The sequence below is a fragment of the Astatotilapia calliptera genome, chromosome 7 (genome assembly GCF_900246225.1).
Source record: "Astatotilapia calliptera chromosome 7, fAstCal1.2, whole genome shotgun sequence".
Classification (NCBI taxonomy): Eukaryota; Metazoa; Chordata; class Actinopteri; order Cichliformes; family Cichlidae; genus Astatotilapia; species Astatotilapia calliptera.
The window spans coordinates 19,445,417-19,471,847 of NC_039308.1; the positions used below are offsets into that span (position 1 = coordinate 19,445,417).

At 40.8% G+C, this 26,431-nt stretch overlaps 2 protein-coding genes across 2 annotated transcripts; one reads left to right on the forward strand and one right to left on the reverse strand.

The window, feature by feature from the left end:
- The first annotated feature begins 568 nt into the window (after nt 1–568).
- Nucleotides 569–4,854, forward strand: klf4 (Kruppel like factor 4). The gene is made up of 5 exons (XM_026173638.1): nt 569–882; nt 1,013–1,124; nt 1,824–2,679; nt 3,246–3,416; nt 3,798–4,854. The coding sequence occupies exons 1-5, from the start codon at nt 878–880 to the stop codon at nt 3,971–3,973; spliced, it is 1,320 nt and encodes a 439-aa protein (XP_026029423.1). The 5' UTR covers nt 569–877; the 3' UTR covers nt 3,974–4,854.
- A 2,142-nt stretch (nt 4,855–6,996) lies between these two features.
- On the reverse strand, nt 6,997–19,716 carry rad23b (RAD23 homolog B, nucleotide excision repair protein). The gene is made up of 10 exons (XM_026173639.1): nt 19,471–19,716; nt 18,540–18,621; nt 16,271–16,350; nt 14,582–14,763; nt 14,440–14,489; nt 11,929–12,056; nt 11,701–11,836; nt 11,407–11,534; nt 7,756–7,941; nt 6,997–7,528 (listed from the first exon to the last, which is right to left on the reverse strand). Exons 1-10 carry the CDS (start codon nt 19,534–19,536, stop codon nt 7,415–7,417), a joined length of 1,152 nt encoding a protein of 383 aa, XP_026029424.1. The 5' UTR covers nt 19,537–19,716; the 3' UTR covers nt 6,997–7,414.
- Between the last annotated feature and the right edge of the window lie 6,715 nt (nt 19,717–26,431).

Sequence of the window (26,431 nt, forward strand, 5' to 3'; positions counted from 1 at the left end):
ACAGGGTCCTTGTCCCGGCTCGTGATGTAACATAGATAAACATAATGTTTACCCACAATAATTTGCATATTTACCTGTCATGGGATAGGCCACCGCTTTTGGCACTACTCTGTGCCACTAAATAACAAATCCACAATTACGACGGGAAACAAACGCAGCAATGACAAACACAAATAGAGTTGTTGTTATTGGATAAATACGCCAAAAGCAGAGGTACCTGGTGTTTTTACAACTCAGGGTTAGCTAATGAAACTAGGCCCTAATATCACCTGCTCACGTCAGGTGACTCTCCAGTCGTTATTAACGAAAGTCTCAGGTATTCCCATGTCAGCCGTGTGCAGAATTTAGAACAACGCGGTTCTTCAACCACATTTCGCACGACTAACAAAAAGTAAGGAGAGTCACGGTTGCTATGAATACAAACAAACTTCTCTCTCCAATCTTTCGCTCTGCTTGCCTCTCCCTCCAGTCCCCTCCCCTCCTCCCCCTTCCGCTAATGTTTTGTTGCCGGGGCGACAGAGGCGGTTCCCTTCGCTCCAGTGATTTAAGACGAATACCTCTCACGCGCTTCCCTCAGTTCAGACTGCCGGTCCCTGCATGGCAACAGGAGCAAGGGATTCCCCCCCTGCCCCGTCGCCCCAGTCTATCTTCCCGTTTAGCATCGTTTCAGCTTTAAAAATGCAGCAGCCCGGCAGCTTTTAACCCGTTCGCGGTGGCATGTCCTGGAACCAAAGTGTAATGCGCGACGCGGAGCAGAAACTTTAAAATCCGGGGGATATTCAAAGCAGTGCAGCCGCATCCTCAGAAGAATCTTTTCAAACGGGACTCCGCATATATATACATTTATATATATGTGTGTATATATAAACTCTAAGCGATGAGGTGTGGACCTGACAAACTTTTAATGACAACATCTGACTGACTAACATCTCCTTGTTGGACTACAACAGCCTGCGCTCGCCCCAGGGATCAGCCCGCGAGGATTTACGTTATTTTTCTGTTTAAATTTCAGGCAGCCTCCAAATGACGTCGAGATGGCATTAGGTGGAACCCTTCTGCCCTCCATATCCACCTTTGCCAGCGGCCCCACTATCAAGAGTAAATCTATAGGAAACGCCAATTTAGTGAGTATCCTGTGGTCACTTCATATTATGCGCGCATGCCAAAAAAATAGCACTGTGTGGGGTAAAAAACAAAAATAAAAAAAGCATCAAAGAATTGGGTGCAGTGTATTTCTAGCGTGTTTGTTTTTCCAATGTGTCTCTCCCATGTTGTTACACTACAGCCAGGGCTTGACACCACGCTCCAATGGGGCGTGCACCAGTTTACACAGGCTGCTTTAGCGTGGAGACAGTGAGACATGCACGGGAAGCGCACATGGGCTACTGTATTGCTCCGTGGAGAGCATCCAGCTCGATTAGCTTTCCAATTAAATGCAGTTCAAATTCAAAATATTGAAAGGAAGATTATTCTGAGTCTGATCATTAAAAAAAGGGCCCACTCTTTATTCACCAGATATACCTGTGCCTCTTCTCGTGCTTTCAGCTACAAATCAGTATTCTTGGGAAGTGCTTACAGCCAAGGACACTTTCTGCACCACACTCAGCTCTGTAGCTAAGCTGTCATAATAATCAGTCTCCATACTGCAGATCCAGGTTCCCTTCACTCTAAATTACCCTGTTTTAGGGCTGTTTTCAAGCAGGACAGACAGGATAAAACCCTAGTGTGATTTTCTCGACTCTGTGCCTGTAAAAACAGCAACATGACACAAATGATCAAATTGTGCCAGCACACTCATAATTGCCTCTATAACTTTCCCGTAGAGATGGAAGGAGGAGTTGTCCCATCTTAAGAGATCCAGCGTGCCAGACGAAAGCAGCTGCCCCGACCCAGACCATCCCACTGCCACCAGCATGTCCAAGAAAGACACAGAGCTGGACCTGGACTTAGACTATGACTTTATTTTGTCCAACTCTATTCTGCAGCAGCAACAACTGCAGCAGCAACAGCAGGAGGATGCCATGGCATGCACCTCTGCCCAGGGACTGTCTCCTTCCCCTGGGTCTTTCACCTCATCTTACCCTCTCCCTTCCCCTCAGGGAACTGCCAGCGAGCTGCTCTACACCATTCCAGACATCAACGATGTTTCGCCCTCTGGAGGCTTCGTGGCCGAGCTCATGAGACCCGAGCTGGATCCGGCTTACCTCCAACCCACAAGCCTCCATGGGAAGTTTGTAGTCAAGACAACAATGGACATGGGAGATTACAACCAAAGCATGAATGTTAGCAAGGCCTGTGTTAACGCTGTGTCAGACCCGACTCCCTCACGTGCCTCGACGACCTTCGCGTGCCACAGGATAAAGCAGGAAAACCCCAGTAATTGCACCATCTCACAACCCATGGACCTACACCTGGCTGGAGTAAACTCCCATGGACGAGGAAGCCAGCAGCAGCAGCGTCCCAGCCACTTGGATCTTGGGTTCCATGGCAGAGGGCGCTCCATGACAAACAGCAGGTTATCCTCATCCTCTTCCCTCTCCCCGGACCACCCCTTGAGCCGGGAACACCAGGTGTTGGGCCATTCCCACTCTCAGATCCCTCTTCCTCCCCAGGGATACCACCATAGTTCGCCACCGGGATACACGTCCTACGCCCAGACATCATCCATGCAGTACCAAGGTTAGAGAGCATTTATTATAATAGAGAGTTCTTAAAACTGTGTTTTCTTAAAATCTGTCTAAGAACACAACTTATACAGAGTCAATGGTTTTAAACGAGCCATTGGTTCAAAGTATTGCACTTAAAAGGATCTTGTCCTCGTAAAACTCTTTAAAAGTCTAGCCCGCATACAGAATTTGAATTTCTATAGAATCTGTGTTGTTTGTTACTTTAAAACATTAAAACGAACCACTTCTCTGTTGTGGTGGGTTTTTTTTAATTAATTGTGGCACTGTGCAGTGTTTTGCAGAGAAGTATTAAAGCTTTTAGAATAGCAGCTTTATTTTGCACAAGCCTTTTATATGATTTAAGAGAGGCTGATGTTTTCTGAGTCCCTTCAAAGTTCGAGACAGAAGATACATTCTTTTTAAACAAATATTGAATTTTTATGCCTCTGTTATATCGGCTATAAGCCTACCCCACTGTTCAGTGACCTCTGATATAGTTATAAGTTTTCTCTGCTCATGTGGAGTATGATTAGGGACCATGATAACAGTTATTGTCACCTCTGTTTTTTGACTCCACAGAACCCCTCATGATATCTACTGGTGACTGCATGCCGGAGGAGCCAAAGCCTAAACGTGGTCGACGGTCCTGGCCGAGGAAGAGAGTGGCGACACACACGTGTGACTTTGTCGGCTGCGGGAAGACATACACAAAGAGCTCGCACCTTAAAGCGCACCATCGTACACACACAGGTATGCAGATGGGTGTTTGACGCTTCTGGCGTCCGCTTACACTAGTGTTAGCTTTTAGCCTTAGCACGCTCTCATTAAGCTTATTCTCTTATTTTCGTGATAGTTTCCTTGTTGAACATCACTTGCTCATTATGGACAAACATGTTTGAATAGGGGCTGGAAGGGTGGGGGCTGGGAGGGGGACTTGTTTAGCAGGTGCAGTAAAACAGGTTGATACTGATCCCTTTTCAAATACAAACCCCAGGCCGGATGGTTTGGCCTTTACACACTAGCTGCAGGACAGGATGGACCTCTTTTTCTCCTGAATGTGGGGAAGGCTGGGCCATTTTTAACCTCAGGGCCAGTGCTAACCGCTCTGTATGTATTGTGTTTCCATCAAAGGGGAGAAGCCTTACCACTGCGACTGGGAGGGCTGTGGCTGGAAGTTTGCGCGTTCGGATGAGCTCACCCGCCACTACAGGAAACACACAGGCCACCGGCCGTTCCAGTGCCAGAAATGCGACCGGGCGTTTTCAAGGTCAGATCACCTAGCTCTCCACATGAAGAGACACTTATGAGACTTGGATGGTCGGTGGATGAAGGCTCCAGTGGGCGGGGAAGGGGACATATATGTACGTTAGCAGAACCCTGAACAAACCTGTGACCTACAGTTTTTTTTTTCTTTTAAACCACGATTTGCCTTCAAACTGGCGTCAAGCAACAAGACAAGCTGTGGTGTTCATGGCAAGAAACAAAGATGAAAGAGCGCTGGATCTTTAAGAGCCAAGAATTTCTCTCAAGACTGATCCCGTGCTCGCACGTTGTGCAGGTGACTCGACAAGACCTCTCAGCCAGGGTTGTAAACTTTTTTATGAAAGGGACCAAACTGGAATTTGTGTTATTTAACCGACAAAACTTGGAGGACCAGGTGCCAACTGTTTTTTTGGGGGGTTTTTCGAACTGGAAGTGTATTTTTGTCAGGGAAACCAGGAGCAACAGAAAAAACATCTCCAGAGGCCTTTACCAGCAACATGTCTTCATAGGCCCTGTAAACGACACACTGTACAATTAAATACATATATATTTATATACACATTTCACCTGCAATGCCATTGATTTCAGGTACAATGTTAATTTATACAGAATGGTGCTCAGTGACTCTGAAGGGTTTTTTTGTAATAAAAGGTACCAAAGATTATACAAAAAGGGTGAAATGAAAAAGTGCCATATGGTTTTTGTGTTTCTTGGAAACCTCTCTTCCGCAATCTGACTTAAATCAGGTAAACACTTCATTTTTTTTAAAGGTGATGGCAATCTTCAATGCACTGCAGCTGCAAAGTGCAATAATTTATATGAGACGCTTGTATTTTTGTATTGAATGAATAACTCTGAACAAATATTTGTTTGTTTATAGCCAAAATATGTAATATAATCTTGAACTTTGTACATTTGTAAATAATAATTCTTTGTTATTGTTTTGTATTTTACATTATAATAAAATGTATTTGGTATAAGAAGAAAAATCTTTATGACCTTTATGCCATTTCATTGACAACCTTTGATATCTAAAGACATGAACAGTTGGCAGGATGAAAGACATTAGTCCTATAAAAAAAAGTTTTACAGTAGGTTGAAGATTACTGCACTGACCTCTGTGGTAATGGTGAGATCACTCCAGGCGACCTAACACAATGTTGCCGTTAAAAAAGGTTTTCCAAAGAAAATTCACTCCTACAATGTCGCACTTCCATGGAGTTCTCTTTCCACCAGTCAGGCGGATGAATTGGGAGGACAACTGAGTTGGTGGCTGACGTTCAAGGGTGACACCAAATCTGACACCGATGTGCACAATAGGAGTACAAGCACTCAGATATGCTGCGGTGAGATAGATGACCTGAGACTTACAGCACTGAAAAGAGCTCAGTAGAAAGGTGATGTTGCTGAGCCGTTAAGGCTCTATACCTATACTGTGCAGGCCTCACAGTGTGACCTCGTAGAGATTTGGACTATAATAACCGTACTTATTTTTATGTATGTCAAATAAGTTTAAAATACAGATGGTGATCATTTTTAGATATTTAAATAGCCCTTCATTTTGACAGGGGATGTCAAAATGTAATAAATCTACCACTGTATCTAACACTGGGTTTGCAACAGCTGTGTTATTTATCACTAAGTATTTGGATTTGTAGCGTGATGACATTATAGCACCTTGCAAAGAATTTTATTAAATTTATCAAGAAAGAAAAAAGTAATTTACATCCTGATAAGAAAGAAAAGGGTAAAAACATAAGAACCCATGTATGAGTATTTACTTGTGTATTTAGATGTTGACACATTTGCTGTATAGTTACATTTATTAAAGTGGCACTTGGCAGGTGGGTGAAGCCTGACATCAGATGTTGTGGTGAAGCAACGATAATAACAAAAACCCATAGAGACTCACCTTAAATTAAATCCTGAGTGAATTTATACTGTGGCCTCCATTGGATTTGTTTTCTTTGAGGATTACGTGATCGCCTGAGTGGTGCTGCTGTGTCTCTGAGGTTTACTGCTCTTTGAGAGTGTACAGCCTTTGAATAATACAAAATTTTTATTATAATTTTTTAACAATATGAATTTATAAGATGATTCAAAACATCACATACTGATTACAGGGAAAAAGCATCCTATAGTTAGGACATTACAGCATTCTTTAGAGACTTAAGTACCACAGCACAGGGATGACAAGGGGAAAAGAAGGATGTGGACCATGCAGGTAGCATTGCTTTCCATTTGTTGTGAGTAGTAGCCCCCAGTCACACATCTTCAGGCTTGGAAGTTGGAAATATATTGTGGTCTATGTTGCCCCCTATAGGTTTATTTGGTTCAAGCACAGCACGATCCCTTCAGAATCTCCCTTTTAATTAAGAATTACACTTCTTAAACCAGACGGCTATAATTGCAGGTGTCATTTGTAGTGCTTGTTGCTACAGAAAGAATATGCTAATTTTCAATGTCTTTTAATTCAGCATTTTAATGACTAAAGTGTCAGACGGATTGTGGATTTCTTGTGTATGTGTGTTTATTTATTTTTTTACATATAGGTGTAAAAGTGAGTATACACATTTATTAACAGCAAAAAAAAAAAAAAAAAAAAAAAAAAGCACTGTATTACTTCTCCCAAAGCCTTGACCCTCTTTATACAGTGCTCTGAAAAATCATCTCCTCCAAATGTGGTACAACTGGTTTTCAGGCGTTTTCCTACACCAGGCCTGGCAAGTTTGGGAACATTAACATTTTCACATTAATAAATGAAAAACTGGATTTTGTATTTATTCAAGTTACCTCTAATATTACATTTGTTTGATTATTTGAAAATAAAAAAAATAAATCAGGAAGAAGGCTAATACTTCTCCATAGCACCACACATGTTAAAATGCATGCATATCTATCCATCTATGCGTATTGCAGATTCACCAGTTTAGTGTACCCTACTGGGACAGGCTCCAGATCCACCTCCGAAACACAACACTAACTCAGATAAGCAGTTAATCGTGGTGTTTTTTCATGCTGAAAAACAAAGATGAATAAAAAAAATAAATACAAACAAAACTCCACGTTGCTTGTGTTGAACACTTTAATTTTTCAAATCTCCATTTTAAGTCAACTCCAAAAATCAAATAAGAGTGCATGAATACTGTCAGAACCTTTCAGATGAACCCAGAACTCATCTCACATAACAGAAAAAAAACTTAACATAAAACATACTGGTCTTAAGTATAACAAATAATAAACAGATTATTTCTGATGCAAAATTATTGTAATTTAATTTTTACTTCATTTTTAACCAATAACAAACAAAATCCTCCCCTCGTACAGCAGCCACCAGCTGATAAAGATCCAGTGTTACAAAGAAAGTAGAACGTGGAAGTGGTGAATAAAATAGTTTTTTTGGAAACTAAAAGGCTTATTGTGCACATTTATCAAAAAAAAATCTGCAATCAAAACATAGAGAAAGTGGTATGAAGATGACTTGTTTAATCCTCATCAAAGTTCTGTTGTAAAAGGAAGTTGGCAGCCAAGTTCTCATTCTTCTCACAAGCAAAGTAGGCTTGTATAACAAGTCCCTCTGGAAATCCTAAGGCTTTTAGCTGGAATCAGAGAGTCATAGCTTAAAGTTAGTCAATCAATACGTTAATACATACTCCCCAGTCAGTAATATCCCTTCATTTGACATTTTGTTGAGTAAATGTTGCACAAATGTGACATGTAAGGGAAACTGGTTCACATAGATAGTCCACCATGTTTGGTAAAGGAGCCTTGAGCTTTGCAATTATGGAAAATGTGTCATGTGTCATCCATGTGTCGTTCTCCTCACCCTCTCAATGGCCTCCTTCTCCTGTGGTGTGACCTGGATATAGTTCATTTGATTTCCGCCGCCGCCGCCACCTCCACCTCCTCCTCCTCCTCCTCCTCCTGCTCCACTGCTGCCACCTCCTGGCACTGGCTCTGGGACGGGTTCATTTAACATCTGAATGAACTGCTCTTGGTGGCTGCTGATCTCCTAGTGTGGTAGATAAAAAGAAGACTCCATAGCAATGGAAACTCTCTACTGCAGAAATAAATAATACATTAAAAATAAAGACTACAAACGATAATTTTATAATTAGAAAAAAATAGGTGATTAGGTATAGTAGTTTCCTAGAGTCACAAGACTCGCAAACACCAAGGGTCTAAAGGTTTATTTGCACAAAGCAGCTGGAATCTCATGAATTTGCTGTGCAGTCACACAACTCAACACAACATGAAGCCAGAAAGTTTCACTTCTAAAATAAACAAATTAAAAAAAAATACATATTTTCTGACTTAAAGTCAATTTGTCTGCGCTCCCCTTATAAGTAGTCTCCTCATGGCAGCACTCCACTACTTCCAGCGCTTTTGCTACTACAGCCCGTGTCACAGTTTAGGTGGTTTGAGTTTAATGTTCTTCCTCAGACACCCCTTTATGCTACAGGCTACAGCAGAGCTGTATGTTTATAGTTTATAGTTAGAGACAAATTCATGCCGTAAACTCTTTGTTGCATTCTTAACTCGATGAACTGACTCAGACCTTGGTCATCCATGGTGAAGTGGTGCAAGTAATCAGATTTGGAGTCCTAGGACGCGTACTAAAAACAGAAACTACTCTGGAAACGGTCCAGAGGTGCCTAAGGAGACAACCTGGAAGGGGAGACAATCACTCTACAATTTGCTCTCAATGTAGAGCAATTTTGATATAATTTTTTTTCTAATCTTATGGTTAAACTTGTTAATATGCCAAGTTAGGAATGAACTGATCTGATATATGGACAGTATATCAGACTATTCCCCACTTGAAAAGCCAGATTAGATATGCTCACAACAGGCTGAAGCAATTCTTCATTTCTGTGTTCCTTGCCAACTGTGAGTCAGCAGCAGTGTAACAGTTGCTGGCAGGAGTGATACTGGCAGCACCGGAAACGTGCTCGTCATCTCCGAGCATGATGTGAGGAGAGCCTTCAAGAGAGTGAACACCAGGAAAGCAGCAGGACCAGACCCCCAGGTCGTATCCTCAGAGACTGCGCATACCAGCTAGCTCCTGTGTTCACTGAGATATTCAACATCTCTTTATCTCAGTGGGTGATCCCCACATGCTTCAAAGAGTCCATCATTGTTCCTGGCCCAAAGAAACCCCACCCTGCTTCTCTCAATGACTATCGCCCTGTAGCCCTCACCTCAGTAGTGATGAAGTGCTTTGAACGCCTGGTCAGAGACTTCATCATTTCTTCACTACCAGACACACTGGACCCACTACAGTTCGCTTACCGTCCAAATCGTTCCACAGACGATGCCATCTCTCATCTCCTCCACACATCACTCACTCACTTGGACACTAGAAGGGGGAATTATGTTAAAATGCTCTTCATAGACTACAGCTCTGCATTTAATACCATAATTCCCTCCACACTCACCACCAAGCTGGAGCATCTGGGACTCAGGTCATTTATGTGTCAGTGGATCTCCAACTTCCTAACTGGTAGACCACAGGCAGTAAGGATGGGCGGACATGTCTCAGCCTCCACCACTCTCAGCACTGGAGCCCCCCAGGGGTGTGTTCTGAGCCCCCCAGGGGTGTGTTCTGAGCCCCCTGCTGTACTCTCTGTACACATATGACTGTGTGGCCACTACCAGCTCCACCACCATCATCAAGTTTGCTTACGACACCGTCGTGGTGGGCCTGATCTCTGATAACAACGAGACGGCCTACGTGAAGGAGATTAGGAATCTGGAGAACTGGTGCCAGAGGAACAACCTCCTAAACGTCAGTAAGACAAAGGAGCTGATAGTGGACTTCAGCACTAAGCAGGAGAGGAACTACCAGACCCCCGTCATCAACGAGTGCCCAGTGGAGAGAGTGGACAGCTTCAAATACCTCGGAGTTCACATCACGCAGGACCTGTCATGGTCCTGTCACATCAACACCATGGTGAAAAAGGCCCGTCAGCGTCTCTACCACCTCAGACGCTTGAGAGACTTCCAACTGCCCTCCAAGGTGCTCAGGAACTTTTACTCCTGCACCATAGAGAGCATCCTGACGGGAAACATCTTAACCTGGTTCGGGAACAGCACCATGCAGGACAGACGAGCTCTACAGAGGGTTGTGCGGTCAGCTGAGCGCACCATCCGCTCCGAGCTCCCTGACCTGCACTCAATCTACAGCAGGCAGTGCTGGACCAAGGCCAGGAAGATCGTGAAGGACCTCAGCCATCCCAACAACAGACTGTTCTCTCTGTTGAGGTTAGGAAAGCGATTCCGCTCCCTGAAGACCAACACAGAGAGACTGAGGAGGAGCTTCTTCCCGCAGGCGATACGGTCTCTCAATCACACCACCACACAGTACTGACCCACACATATGGTTCTTACACACACACTGAACATTCTGGACATTGTTTTCACTTCATCACTTAAAGCATATTTGCACTGCACAAGACATAATGTGGAGTGCACAACTCTGGTCACTATATTCTTCATTTCCAGTTAATACTTGTACAGCTGCTGTTATTGTGTGTGTGTGTGTGTGTGTATGTATGTATGTATTTTTTTATTTTTTTATATTACTTCATACATTCTTATATAGTTCTATACTGTGTATTTTGTTGTACAGTTGTTTCATTTTTAACCTTAATTTATATTTTATTCTTTCCTAGTTAAATTTACCCTTTTTAATTTTTCATATTTATTTCCTATCTTATTCATAGCCTTTTCCTTTTTTTTTTTTTTTCCCCCCTTTAGGTCACGAGCAGTTGTCTAAGCATTTCACTGCATATCGTACTGTGTATGACTGTGTACGTGACAAATAAAATTTGAATTTTGAATTTGAGTGCTAACAGCATAGCAGAAGCTAACAGCAAAGTGTGAGCAGTTTGAGCAGAGGTATTTCACATCTGCCATAACTGAAAATCTCCAGTCATGGTGCTTTTCAAATTCCCATTATGTAAGCTTGAGGACTCATCTTCTTCAACTTATACGATTTCGGTTTCACGGTAAAGATGTGCACTTGTGATAGTGATTCCCAACTAGCTAAAAGAAAGCAATGCAAATACATACATTTGAACTGAGCAACGCAAAAAAAAATGTTAAAAATACCACTTCACTAAATTAGAATTATTTCATTAAATTATTTGTTGTAACGCTTAAATTCAGTCTGATGCTTCCTCAAATATAAAAGAGTGATTCTCTGAGCCCCTCCTTCAGAGTAAGGGATATAGCTTATCAACTTAACACTGATATCAGGCCTTCCAAAGGGAAGGTATATTCTATCCAAACTGGAAAAACAGTTAATCTTGCATTGAGTAAGTAGAAGTATGAACTGGTCAAGTGACCTGTTAAGTGAAATGTGACTTTTTAACCCCTTAATTATATTAAATAAGAATTATGTTAAAAGCCTTTACTACATCCATGTTTCCAACAACATTTTTATTTTTTGACACATAAGGCTCTGTCCTGTCACCTGCAGCAGCTCTGGATTTTCCCTGCCGATCTCTTGCAGCAGGGCGGGAAGAAGGGCTGCGTTCTGCTGGATCAGCTGTCGCATCACCTGGAATTGGGGCTGATTTCTTAGGAAGTTCAGTGGATTGCCTACAAGTATGAGTCACACAGCGCAGGCAAAAAATTGAAAGAAAAAAGACACAAAGACAAGGGGGGAAAAAAAAAAAAAAAAAAAAAAAAAAAAAAGAGCCACAGGAAGAAGAACAAAGAAAAACATTTTTTCATTGAAGCTGCAGAACAATATAAGGCCATTTACCTCCCCCAGCACTTGGTGAAGACCTAGTATTGGCAGGAGCACTAGCATTGCCTGCAGGTACAGCTGGAGCTCCACTCGCTGGAGGCGCCGCTGCATCACGACCTGATGCATTACCCTGATTTCTGCTTGGGATACCCTGTGGGGAAAATTGATGACATACACCTGTTTGTTTGCTATGACACAGTTACTGAATATACAATACTCTGTTAAAAATTTCACTGCTCTTACTGTGAGGAGGTATTCCATAGCTCTGTCGGGGTTGTTAAAGCTTGCTCTCAGAGCAGCCACCACCTGCTCCCTCTCGTAACCCATGAGCATCATCTCATTCACCATGGCATCATATGAAGAGCCTGTCACTGTACGGATACAAACACAAAGACGGAATATTTCGTTATTACAAACTGAAAGTCAAGTTTTGCTTTCCGACATTTAGTACGTCATCAGCCACTTCTAGAAGAATGTAGTAAACTTAGGAACTTCTGCTCAATGGTGCAACATTGTAATGACCCAATATCTGCATATATGTTCGGTTTCAACAGGGACATGGGCTGTGCGATATAGAGATGGACCGATCCGATATTACGTATCGGTATCGGTCCGATACTGACCTAAATTACTGGATCGGATATCGGAGAAAAATAAAAAATGTAATCCGATCCATTAAATATCACGAAAGCACCTCACAAAACTTGCAACACGCTGTAACTCGCGTCAGAACGTTAGCACGTCGGAGCAGTATGCATCACGTGATAGAGCGGCTGTGGCATGCGGGACCTGTCGGTGGTCTGGATAGCATTTGGAGCTTCGCTAGCAACCCGGCATTTCATCTCCGACAAAGTTATCCCGAGAGAAGTAAAGCAAGTTTGTAAGTCCATCTCTGAATGTTTGCAAAGCATTCCTGCGTTAAGCTTAACAAGCGACTGCCTCTTCTTGCTGCTACTTCAATCATGAAACTGCTTAATGATCAGCTGATCGGCTTTTCTGTCGCGAGTCCGTGTCTCTAGTTTGCTTTTGGCCCACTTTGCACCAGAAAGAGGAAACCAGCGGCTGAGCAACAGCAGCACGTTTAAGCTTGATAAGCTGTTGTTAGAATTTATTTAATATTACTTTCTACACCAGGATCTTTTTCTACGTAGCTGACGCTGGTAACTGTGCAGGGGCGGATCTAGCAAAGTTTAGCCAGGGGGGCCGATAGGGCATTAACAGGGAAAAGGGGGCACAAAGACATACTTTTCTTTCTTATTCTCATTTAAAATGTCTAGCTTTTAATAAATAATTATCTGACACCCAAAGTTTTAATTTGATGCAAAATGTATAGAAGTCCATTATTGTATATAGTAACTGTTAAGTCTAATATACCCTAGTAAGGTATAGTACTTTTTCCTTTGGGAAGGTACCATCTGTGCAGTCTGCAATTTTGTTGAAGAAAGATGTTGAATCTATTTAATATTTCTTGAAAAATAATTGATTTCTGTGCATTTTTTTTCACACTGCATCAAATTAAGGTTGATTACGTCGATTAAGCATCATGAGGTGGAGCGTGAGGGGTGGTTCCCTATTTTTTATTTATTTATTTTTGTTGTTGCTGGGAGTTGGAACCCTATTAGTTAGGTTGCTTAATATTTATGCTAAGTACTCTTTAAAATACCAGAATAGGGAGGATGGTGTAGGTTTAAGTTTATTAGATTGATCAGTATTGCTGAACTATGAAATATTTTTTTTTGCATACAGGTATAACAGAATAGCTTTAGTGTAGTTGTTGTTTTAAACTTGAGTATGAACTTATACAAAATGCAGCAAGATATTTAAAAAACAGTTTTGTTGATTAAAAAACATTATATCGGATTCATATCGGTATCGGCAGATATCCAAATTTATGATATCGGTATCGGACATAAAAAAGTGGTATCGTGCCATCTCTAGTGCGATATGACCAAAATCTCATATCCTGATATAAGACATCTATCGATAACGATATTAAAAAATAAAAAATAAAAAAAAAATAAAAAATTAACATTTTAAATTCTGTGAATCTCGGGCAGCTCGACTTGCGTGAAGTGTTTCCAGCTGCGCGTCATGTAGCTGGAGTCGAGTGTTTTAACAGATGCATGAAACGATACATTTTTAGACATAAGTTGTAACAGCCGCTATTTTCTTTGTGAATATTTATTGCACGGCGTGCTGCGGGGAAAAGCCCGTTCCAACGTTTGAGTCTAGGGTTTATTTTTTAGCACCTGGCGGCTCTTTTTTGCTTCTCATCCGTAAACACTGCATACTCTTTCATGTGAATTAGTTTATTTTGAAAAGTCTCAACAGTATCTTGAACTTTATTGTGAAAGCTTTATGTGGAAAATAAAAAAGCGGACACGCGATGGTTTTACCGTTGTTGTTGCTAACGACAACGCATAAAAACAGGCGCTTGTCCGTCCGTAGTGTGGTTATATTAAATATAAGAGAAAGAGAAAACTTTAAGAAATTAATATAGCCACTACAGTGACCATCAAAACGATGAAAAATTATTGCCGTAAATGGTTTATTTTGTGACACCACGAAACAAACGATAGCGTAAAAGGAAATGATAGACGTTTTTATACAGTCATCCGATATATATTGTTATATCAAACAGCCCTACTTTAGCCATTATAAAATCTTTCCCCTCAAATACAACAACAAGAAAAAATAGAAATCCAACAACAATAGAACGCAATAGAATACTAAACCTCACAAAAACAAGCTTACCTAGATTTGAAACTGCTTCACTGATTAAGTTTGTTGAATCTCCAGAGCGTCTGTAACAGAAGGAGACCTTGGATTAGGTCTAAAAGTCGTTTCTCAAAGCCACACACTGAACAGTTAAAGAGAAGCATCAGCCCGTCTTTACCCGACAGAAGTGGAAGATGCTTCAGTTGTTGAAGGCTGGCTCTCCTCTGGTTTGTCGTCTGTAGAAGATTGCTCTGCTGGTTTGTCTGAAGTGGATGATGAATCAGACTGTGCAGCTGGAGCTGTAGTGCTGGGAGCAGGCACTGCTGTTGAACGCTGTGAGGCAGCGGGGGCTTTTTTAGGCTGCAAAACAAATTTGTAGTTTTTTTTTTTCCTCTTTTAGTTGTAATCAAAATGGTAAATTTGGGCTGTATTTTACTTAAGGCTGCTCTCTGCTGGATCAGCTGTCGCATCACATGGAATTTGGGACTGATTCCTTAGGAAGCTCAGTGGGCTGCTATGGGTCAGACAGTGTGAGCAACAAAAAGACAGCCTCAGGAAATATCCAGCCAAAGACAAGGATTTGCTCACTGAACAATTGCTTGGATATAAAAAGTTCTAAGGTTGTAGCCGATTATGTGACTATGTGAATCCTTAGAAGGCCCAAAACTTCACTATTGATGTAGGTATTTGGGACAGCCCTCATTTTTTAATACCATAAACCTATAGCTTCTAGATACATAAGCAACAATTTTGGCACTGCAGTCGCTCCTCTCTCATAATCAGCATTTTACCTCATGGATCTTAAACTTGGAACTACACCATTCTCCAAAGTATAAAACTGTAAAAGCACCTGCTCATACCCAAAACAACAACATGTTTTAAATACACAAAGACATTGCCTTCATTTTCTGTGGCTTACAACTCCGCCTCAAACATGAATCAGAGCCCAAGTAATTGTGCTACTTTTACATTACTCATCATTAGGAGAAACTGATTTTCATTACCTTTGTTGGGCCTACTTTTGCTCTGGACTGTGCAATCTATTTCAGTTGTGGCGGCTGTATTCCTCAGGACTCCAGTGTGAAGTTTGTGAAGTGATGTAGAAGAGGGGGTTCTGATATTTTGGGCAATATTTGGCTTCTTATTATCAGTATTTTTTCTAGACTACTCTGCACTGCTGAGCAAATAAGATTAGAGGCCTACAGACACACAGTGTAAACTGCACATTCTCTGCGAAACAGGGAGCACAGGAGTGGAGAGAGAAAGAGTACAGTAGCTCACATGAAAGTGCAGATAAAAGACCCAATTAACAAATTAAAACTTTTTGTTTTTGTTTTATGTTTTTCTGCACTTTATTTTTTAATCTATTTTAAGTTTGGTTGGAGAGTTTACAAACTTATTGAAGGCTACAATCAGCCTATTTCTTATAGACACATTTTCACAGGCAGGGGACCATTGTGTAGCACAATAGAGTTAAAAAACAAACAAACAAAAAACACCCCCCCCCCCAAAAAAGAAAATAAAATAAAATTTTAAAAAATTTAAAAAAAAAAAAAATCGTAAAAAGTAATTCTTGTACGTTTTGAGGATAATCCCTGCTTGGAACAACTAATTTTCCATGCAGTGGAATAGACAGCAGAGCTAAACAGTGACCTTCTATCCATACTGTACTGATCATGCTGTGAGCACTCGTTCCTGTGCAGAAGAGGATATTTAATAGCAGACAAGTGGTTGGAAATGCCGAATCATAGTCGAGTATGAGCTTGTACTCATAATATGCAAGGACATGGCGTTCTACAGAAACATCACAAGATGTGCTTGACAAAGAACACCTGCAATTTACTAAAACTATTCCTAATTCCCAAACCTTTGTCACCATGACGACCACAAAGTTCTTCTCGTCGATTTTGTATTCTTTGAGCGGTGAGTCATCACTGAGGATTTTTCCTGTAACACAAAAAAAAAAAGTCAAAACTTCAGGGCATTCCCTCCCTTAACCTCAACAACAGATAATATCAAACTATGTCAGTAAACAGATGAATCATCTGAATTTATCACCACAACTTGTTCTTCATGATATGATTTGCTACACGGCTTTTGTTTTGTACTTTATGTATGTCGGAGAATTTTTTAGCAGGTCAAGCAAAACCCTGAGGTCTAAATGGCAATACAGTATTGTTATATAGACAAAGCTTCTAAAGTACAATGAGCCCCCGATGGTTTTCAAAAACACAAAAGCTCAGCTGTGTCACTTAAGTTTGAGGGAGACAAAAATCTATATTTTTAATGCAGCTTTTCCCTCTATTGCACTTTTTGAAATATAGACACTAGCAAAAATTATTTAAACAAAGGAAAATTAGCATTTGTGGTGACTTCAATTGCAACAGGTTCCCTGAATATACTTGATTAAGGACTGAGTCACATAGCCCTAGAGCCTAGTCAGCCCAACAAAGGGTTGGCCAGTAACCCTGGAAACCCTTTGAAGGCTAGGAAAAAAATATGTATTCATTCACTGGTTGACGAGCGGTTGTTGGAGGTTGCTGACTGCACCCTCATTATTCTTTTGTTTGCTAGCCGACTATCATGGTCGCCAAAAGCTCACATGGAAGATACCAAGTTGTCCGCAAACACTCGATTGTGCAACGCAAGTTAGAAACAGAACATTCACCTTCAAAGTAAAAGCAGTGCTTTATTGCAACTCCAACGTGTTTCAAAAGACACAACCTTTAGTTTGAAGATGAATGTTTTGTTTACAGTTCGCACAGCTTCTTTAACACACAGCTTGTACATCAAGTGTATTTGCAGACAAGTTGTTGTCTTCCATATTAACTACAAGCAAACGCAGCAGTCTGCTAAGACATGACTGATGTAAAGACCAGGTTACAGATGTGTTCACGCACACTGGAGATGTGTGAGTTAATCCTATTATAGTATTTACAAGCCCATTTGAAGGTTGTCTAGAGGACTTGATTTCACATGAGTAGTTGCCTGGGGGTCTACGTATAGCGGAAGTACAGGCCCTCTACGACTCAATTCAAAATGCCAACATTGATGCTAAGGGCAATTTCCCTCCACGAGTTGTTGCACGTGTGACCGTCTTTGCATTATTTCAAAGGGGAATTGTACAGATGTGGGTACCATGGATGGATAAATTGGTTCTTAACAAAATGGATAAATTTAGTGTTCATTCTGCCCTGGTCGCCTTGCGATGCTGTGATTGCCCAACTGTTTTTGACGATTTGCTAATCACCAGACACAGTCAGGCATGTAGACATCCGCACAGACCCTCAACTCTCACTCACAGTGTGACAATGAAACGTCATGAGGACCTGAGCGAACCCTGAGACTATAATCAACGCTTTAGTGTCTAAAGTTCAAAGGTTTTCAGGGCAGCACTGAATACCTTTTTGTGACCAATTCCATATAGCCACTACTAGTAACTTCCTGCAACCACTTGACAGCTGGTCAGGGAATGCACATTTTCCCTAGCAACAGGGGATAACCAGTGGGTCGCTGACAGCAGGTTGCTAACTGGTCATTAGGGCTGTGTGACTACAGCCAATAATACCAATAATGGTTTAAAAGCATACATACAAAAAGCAACAAAAATTGGGACAACTTCAGTCAGTTCAATGGCTCTGCAATGGTCGTCTTTCATTGAACTGTAAACCTAAAAAAAGCCCTAGCCTACAACTCAAAAATACAAATAAAAAAATCAGCTCCTGCATATATAGCAACACTACTGAGACCTTATAACAGCTGTCAACCTCTTCGATAATCTGATCAGGGTCTTTTAACAGTTCCCCGCCCTCATTTTAAATCTCAAGGTGATCATACTTTTGAGGCTGTAGCTCCTAAATTCTGGACCAGTGTAGTTTAAACGACTGTTAGTGTTTTCTTAAATGTTCACTCATGTTTCATTATGCGTTTATTGGAGTTGTGTGTATGTAGGACTGAATGTAAGCCAATGTTGGCATGTTTGACGCTTTTCTTTAATGTGTGATTTTATCCAAACTTTGAAGCACTTTGTAACTGTGTGCTTAAAAAGGGCTAAAAGAATAAAGTAATTTTTAAAAAAATTAATATTTCCTTGAAGAAAGAAAGAAGTTAAGAAGATACAAGAGCATATAACATACCAGCATAAATCAGTTTCTGTCCGGCAACTGAAAAGATTTCCTTCCCCTTTTCCTGCTCAATCCTCTCTTTCAATGTCCTCACCTGTGAAATAAACATATGCATTTTTACTTCATATTTTCATCCCTTACCAACAAAACCATTAAGATGTTTTACTGGCACCATTTTGTCCAGCCCTGCAACGCTAACAGGAGTAAAAGTCCAAAGTGTGACCCAACTGTGTCAGCTGTGTCATCGGTGATTATGCAAAACCATACATTTAAAAGCAGTGCAACTATAATCTGGCGACTAATATGCATACAAGCACGTCGAAAGTAAAAGTAAAGTGTCTGCACTAAAGTTAATCATATTAGAATGAGATGTAATGAGATGTGCTGTAGCCAGCCGGCCTTCAGTAGCCGACGGTTAAAGCTAACGCTAGCTCAAAGATTTATATCTTTGCCCAAAGACAAAAGGGAGTTTATACAAGCTTAATAACAAGTACAACATGTTTTAATTACTTTAAATAACACTACTTTCTCTAAATGGCACCAATGTTTTCTTGTTTTACCTTAACCCAAATGTTCCAATTACAATAAGTTTTACAAGCTAACATAAAAAGACTGAGAAACACTAAAATGGTAAGGTTCAAGCTAACCTGTCAACCCCACCCCGCCCCCCGTAACACTCACATTTGGAGCCTTAAGTGGGCTACGGCTAAATGCTGAAAACAAAAACAATTTCCTGATTGGTTTTTAAAAATAATGCGCATCTGCATTAAGCCGAACTTCTAATGCACGTCAGACGCATCCAAAAAGAATCTTACGTTATAACCCAGACTTGCCTATAAAACGCCAAAACTGGAAATGGTCAAAACAAATCATGTCGATTTCAGGACATACTCAACTCCCATTCCACTCCCCTGTCACAAAATGCATGATTATTAACTCTCACCGTCTCCTCTTCATCGATGTCGATTTTGAAAGTCTGCTGCTGTAAGGTCTTCAAAGTTATTAGCATTTTGTCGGTGGAGTTTTATTATTCCTGCGTCCGGTTTAAACGCTTTAAATCCAACTTGCACGAGTCTTTACTGTTTTCGTTAAATCATCGTAAACTGTCAGCCGCCATGACGTATCGCTTTTCTTCTTCTATGCTAAATACTTGACGGACAGCGCTCCTGCTGGATTGCTTCGGTACTGCAGTAAATTGAGCATTGGTCACAATGCTCAGGTGTGCTCGTTGATGAGTTTTCCAACACGCTTGATTCCAATGAAGTATTACAATGCAGAAACACTGCGAGCTGATTAACTGAAGGCACACAAGTATAATCGGCAAAATGACGCAGAAAAACTTAAGTAAGCCAAGAGTCTTGTGGATTATAATTTCAATAACATGCAAAAACATATTTTATAAGCTGATGTTTCATGGCTATTTATAATACCTGCAAATCCAGCATTAACTGGAGATGAATGTGAATTAACAGAAAACAGAAATTCTCCAGTACAGTTAAGCACATTACTTAAGAACATTTTTACTGCTCATCATTCATTTTGTTTCATGTGATGCATAAGGGCATACACATAAAAAGCCACTCCCCCAGCTACTAGTCCCCAGGTGAGCTTGCAAACTTTCCTTTCTTTTCTACTCATTTATTTGTAATACAGTACAGGGTAAGGTACTGCGCAAAAGTCCAGAGTCACCTGTCATTAGTTTATATTTTGCTTCGAAAGAGCCAGACTTTCTTGTACTTTTTCAAAGTGGTCTTGAGCAGGTCTTGGCTTTCTGAAGGTCATTTAAAGTTTTTCTTTGGACAATGGCTGCTTTTTCACTCATGTTCAGTCCTTTTACGTGACCATTTTCAGGGAAATGTTTGCTTGTTTGTTTCTTGAACCACTTAACTTACGTATGACTCACTAACCACAATAAAACACTTAACTCGAGCGATGAACACAATGTCTTTCTACACATAACAGACATCTTGGCAAATTGTATTAAATTGTATCTTTAGGCACTTTATTACTAGCAGCCTGTCACAAAAGCACATCATTTGTTCCCATTTCTTTAGTTGAATCTACAAAAAATGCCAAAGATAACACAGTTTGAAAGGCATGAAATAATATTTCTGTACCAATGAGATGAGTCCCAAAGATCTATGAGCTGAAAACTTGGCATATCTCAGCATGCTGTGCACTGTGTCCTTAAAGATTTTGATGAAACTAGACAAGTGGAGGAAGAAAAAACAAACATACCCCCCCCCACACACACACACATCAGCAGATGAACAGTATCTGAAAGTCATGTTCCTAAGAAATAGGAAGTAAAAATCATAGGTCTGACACAGGTCTGATAGCTGTTGATCCATCTACTGCTCACTGAAGCCTCATCAGGAAAGAGGGAGAAAAGACTGGACCGAACTGAAAATCAGCTGCAACAGAATATAGGAGAGAGTATCTACAACCATCTGTCAAAATTGATGAATTGAATGTGAACACAGATAAGCACCACCAGATTTTGATCCACTGTGCAATACCATCTGGAAAGCATTCATTCAGCAGGCTTCATTTTTCAGCATGACTATGATCAAAGAAGAGCTTTGAGTGTCCTTCAAGAAGCCGGGAGAGCGATTCCTGAAGGCTACTTCAAGAAAGCCTGCCTAAGTTCTGGCTTTGTTGAAGAAAGAGGCAGTCATACCAAATATTGACTTTCAAGGTTTTATTTTACAAACTCAGTTTTCGTCTCATATACTTTACTGCTGGTTATGTCTGCATATGTTTCAATAAATTGCTGCATTTATTTCCCATTTTCCTTGTAAAATATGAATATAAATGAGGGATAGTTCAATAGACACAAAAACAATTTTCAGTGCAATAGTGTTAACAGCTCTTTTTTCATGGTATGCATTTTGCCTTGTCAACACAGGACAAACACATGAAATTAAAATAGTAACAAACTAAGTAACCAAGTAAGCCATTATAACAAGTCAAAAAGGCCTATATCTTCAATTTAATCCTTCAAAGGTCATTGTAGCCTGTTGCATACACTCGTATTCTACAGTACTAACCTCTTCAAATTAGATGCAAATTGTTTTCAAAGCAGGGACAGCATCATCTGAGCAGATGCGAAGGCTTGCAGTATGTAACCACTGACATGCAATGCATTACTTGAATGTTTTTGCTGCTTGTTCATTACATTTGTCTCAAGACTGACGTTTTAGGAAAAACTCTCTCTCCTTAGTAAACATGAGCTGGCAGTTTATTCCGTTATCAACCTTTCAACAATCCCAGGTCCTTCTGGCATGCATAGAGGAATTTCAATATCACCCATCCAGCACTCAGCATTCAGAGGTTTTATTGGCTTCTATCGTCCAGCTGCCCAGCCCTGACTTTAAACAGGACTGTTGAGTGCAAAGATGATATGCTGGAGGCCGATGGGGTCTCTTCCCCAGGTCATTTCGCCCTTATTCTTATATCGCTCCCTCTTACCTGCAATGACTGTTTGTATGACTCTGTCTGTCCTTATCTACCACTCCTCTCAACTGCCTTTGTCCTTCTGCCTTCCTTGTATCCTGCCTTCCCCTCCTCTTTCTCTCCACTCAATCCTCTCCCTCTATCATCCAGTTATTACGACGGGGGCAGTGCCCTCGCCTGCCTTGGCCCGAGCGCTCATCAGGCATTCCTTATGTTGCTCCACTCAGCAGCGGCCGCACGAGAAACAATAGTGTCCTCCTTTCCCCTCTCCCACTGTGGCTGTGACTCTTGCTCCTGTCTCCAGGGGTCGTCAGTCTGCCGTCAGCCCCCCTCTGAAGTGAAGAGCCACAGAGATTACAGTCTGATCCCTGGTGACTTCAAGATATTTTTAAGAGATGATGTTAGACATGTGAAATCAAGACGTTGCAGGCAGGAGAGGAAATGCGGCAAAATAAAGGCTTTCTAGAGGAAGACAGCGATAATGGAGTAGTCAGAGTGGTGCCTCTTGGTCCAGCGTAATGGTGAGAAAATGAGGAGCTCGTGGAACATGAAAGCGTAGCTAAATGTACCTTTGGTGTCGGTGACTTGTGACATCCAGAGCTGCAGCATTTCATGCATGTGCAATAAACAGACACAAGGACTCACACAAGTACACAACAGACACAACTGGTATTTGCAGGAATCTGTGGTTTTGGTCAGCGGAGCTGTTGGAGGGTGTGGAGTGGTGTAGAGAGAGAGAGAGAGCGAGAGAGCGAGAGCGAGAGCGAGAGAGAGAGAGAGAGAGAGAAGGGTGGAACACAGACTGAAGGCCACTGAGATGCCTTCTCAGCCCAAAGCTATTTCCTGTGAAAAAGGTGTAGGCACTGTTATTGGCTGGTACTGGGGAGATGTGTTACACTGGAAATCCAAAACATTGCTGAGTACATTGCTCTAAAGTTAAGTGCCAACCATTAAAGTTTTACAAAGTACAGAATATAACTGGAATCATAATTCACCAGATGTGTGAACAAAGAATCCAAACACAGTCTTCCATCTGAGCAAGTGAAATGTCTACTGCTGGTGGTTTCCGGATCTGGGTGGTGGCTGGTACCGTCAGATAAAGCCAACACGCAGTGTAAGCTAAAATGCACACAGTGATGATGCTGACATAGCCACTGCATTTTTTAAACAATCTTCACTATTTCAGTGCAGCATGTACTGTAGTTGTGCCAAGTTTTGCTAATTATCCCTAAGCACACAGCCGGGGCTGATGGCAGCATGCAGCCTATTACAATAAATCCTGTGCAAAAAATAAAATAAGGAGGAAAAGAATGCTCTGACTAGATCAGCAACACCAAAAAGGGCTGGAAAAGCACAGGAGACAAGTGAAGTGGGATGATCGCAGAATTCTTTCTTTGGTTAACTAAAAAGACTTCATGAAACCAAGATGGACATGCCCTTGAATGATGGGAAGAGGAAAAGTATGGAGGAAGAGTGAAATGCTTATGATCCAAAGCATATTACATTATCTGTCAAACATGTTGGAGGCAATATTGTGGCATAGGCACTCTGGCAGCCAACAAAAGTGGGTCACTCGTGTTTACTAATGATGTGAAAGCTGATAGAAACAGCAAGATGAACTCTGAAGTGTACAGGGCTAGGCTCTGCTAGGTTCAAATGAATGCTGCAAAACTGATCAGACAACACTTCACAGTGTAAGTGAAGGATGACCCAAGGCAAGCTGCAAAAGCAACCCGAGAGTTTCCCAAGGCAAAGAAATGGGATATTCTTCAATGGCTGAGTCAGTCACCTGATCTCAACCCAACAGAGCAGCTTTTTAGTTTCTGGAGACAACGATTGCAGGATGTCCCACATACAAGCAGCAACTTCAGGGATTTTGGTGTCCATAGGTTCTAGAATTCAGGCAGGTTGAGAATCCTTAGACTGCAAAGGATTCTCAACCAAGTAATAAATATTCAGATTGTTTTTGGAGCTTTTTGTTTTTTCCAATTACTTTTGAGCATCTGAAAATGGGGGACTGTATAAATGATAATAACAGTTAATGAAAAACCTTCGTAAAACCTTCCCATGAATTAAAGCTGAAGGTCTGCACTTCAGTCACTTTAACACCTTTAAATCAAAATAGTTGAAGGAGACTGTATTAGGGAAACAAAATTTTCTTTGTAGTTCCTTTGGATTCACTTAATCCCTATTGTCCATTTGCATACTTACTTTAAACTTTAATAAAGAAAGCACAATTCTCTGATTTAAATAGCTCCAAAAAACATCAAACATATCAAGTCAAATGTACAAAACTAATAAAGTTGTTTTTAGTTCAAGTTCCACAGCTCTGTATTTTAACTAAACCTTTGTGCTAAGCAAGGAAAATTGGAAAAAATAGAAAAAACCCAACAATTAACTGTTATCTGATAACTTTATTATCAAGTTAAAAAAAGACAATGAATTACAATATTTACAGAATATCCAGAGATAAATGGAATAAAATTGTAAACAATCATTCTAGGCAACATCACAACCCACCATCAGGTAATCAGATTTATATGGGGAAAGGCAAGAAGGAGAGATTCTAGTGTCAAACTATGGAGACAACAGTCTGAAAGGAGAAATGCATTGGAAACAAACTAAACATATATACAAGTATCCAGTGTGTTGTCAGCAGGGGCGTAACTTTGGGTAAACTGGGAACATTACAGTCTAGAGACTGCACACAGTGAGGGATTCATAGTCCTTCTCTATTAAAATGATCACAGAACAACAAACAATTTTGGGTCGACAGCTTCATCACCCACATTGTCCCAGATTATCATCTGGTTTAACCCTGGGATTTCAAGCTGGGTAACAAGCTGCCTTACAAAGCTTATTTCTACAACAACTATTTTCAAAGAGTTTTGCTTTCAAGAAAAAAAGGATACAAGCTGGTTCAGTAAAACAGAAAAAAAAGGGCTTTGAGATTCAGCACCAACTCAACTGGTTTGAGGGTATTAGAAGGACCGGGGAGTCCGACTCTCAGAGTGCCACCTATGGTACTGTTGAGTGGGTAGGTGCTGGAAGGGTACACTTGGAGAACATGAGCTGGTGCCCCTACTTGCCATGGACAGAAGATAACGGTGTGTCAGATTTGGGCTTGGACAAGAATAAGTTAATCTTAGAGCAGGTCAAGAGGCTCACTAGGAACTGGAATCCAGATGTTGATGATGGTCAAGCCCAGAAATAGAACAGTTTAGGTAAATGCTCCCAAAGCAAACTATTCTTTACTTGTCTCTTCCTCAACAGTAAAAGCCCTGGCCATCAATCAGTAGAGAATTGCATTAATTTCCTTTATGTTTACTATTGTACAACCACACTGTGCTTCCTATCTGCTCATTCCCATTACGATACAAAATAGGGATGCATTTCCATTGGAACCAGACATTGCACAACAGGATAATAATGTTCGATTGGGGACTCAAAGCCCCCCAAGGGTTAGCTATGATCTTTAGATTTATTTTTTTCCCTTTAAAAAAAAAAAAAAAAAAAAAAAAAAGAGTCAACATTAAAGAAAAAAAAGGGTTAAGTTATCCTTTCTGAAACACCACAGTTCAAAACACTTAACGAGTAGTTTTGTTGTCTATACATGGCTGCAAACATGTACTTCGTCCAAGTTCAACCCATAGAACAAGTCTATGGTTCAAACCCAGATTTGCCATTTCCATCAACAGTTCAATGCTTATGAAAGCCGATTCCAGCAGCAAACACATCAGGCGTGGTAAATATTTTGGTACCAAGAACACATTGCTTTATTACGTGTTCCTCTTAACATTGGAGTTATTAGCCATTCTTTTTTCCCCTCTCCAGACTGTTTAATTGTTCTTGCTGGTCTTATTGGAGTTGGATGCAAATTTGACTTCATTGCTATTCACTTCTCATAAGGCTTATGGGCATTCAAGCAGCAGCTTCCAACAAATACAATCTCTGCCTTTTGTCAATATTAACAATTATATAACAGCTTTGTCTAACAAGAAGCACACAAATGCAGACTATGACAGGTGCGTCAAAACAGAAAAAAAAAATTCCAGAGGTCTTTAAGATCAGGGAATTTGAGACCTTTAAAAACAGTGAATCTTTAACATTGTCTCATATTTTTCCTATAGATTTTTCCTATACACGTAGAAACAAATGTTTTCAGAGCTTCCTGCTCAGGTTACACTTGTCTTTTCATTGTATTTTTTTAAAACTGGGCCGGAGACTATAGCAAAACAGGGCCATTCCCTTAGCCTCAGCCATGTGTTTCTGAAGAGACATTTCAAAGCCTATGTTTGAATGCTCAACGCAAGCACATACAAATACAGTAGAGCAACCTTTCCATAATCTAATCAACAGAGGTGACAGTGAAAGGTCCAGACATTTTTCAAAGAAACAAAGAAGGCTGCAAACATACTCAGTTTAGCCCGGGATATCATTTGTGGTGC

Coding starts and splice junctions, on each gene's coding strand:
- klf4 (XM_026173638.1), top strand. Junction 1,125..1,823: donor CTATAGGAAACGCCAATTTA/GTGAGTATCCTG, acceptor ACTTTCCCGTAG/AGATGGAAGGAGGAGTTGTC. Junction 3,417..3,797: donor GCACCATCGTACACACACAG/GTATGCAGATGG, acceptor TTTCCATCAAAG/GGGAGAAGCCTTACCACTGC.
- rad23b (XM_026173639.1), bottom strand. CDS start 19,536: ATGCTAATAACTTTGAAGACCTTACAGCAGCAGACTTTCAAAATCGAC. Junction 18,622..19,470: donor ACATCGATGAAGAGGAGACG/GTGAGAGTTAAT, acceptor TTTATTTCACAG/GTGAGGACATTGAAAGAGAG. Junction 12,057..14,439: donor TGAAGCAGTTTCAAATCTAG/GTAAGCTTGTTT, acceptor GTATCCGTACAG/TGACAGGCTCTTCATATGAT.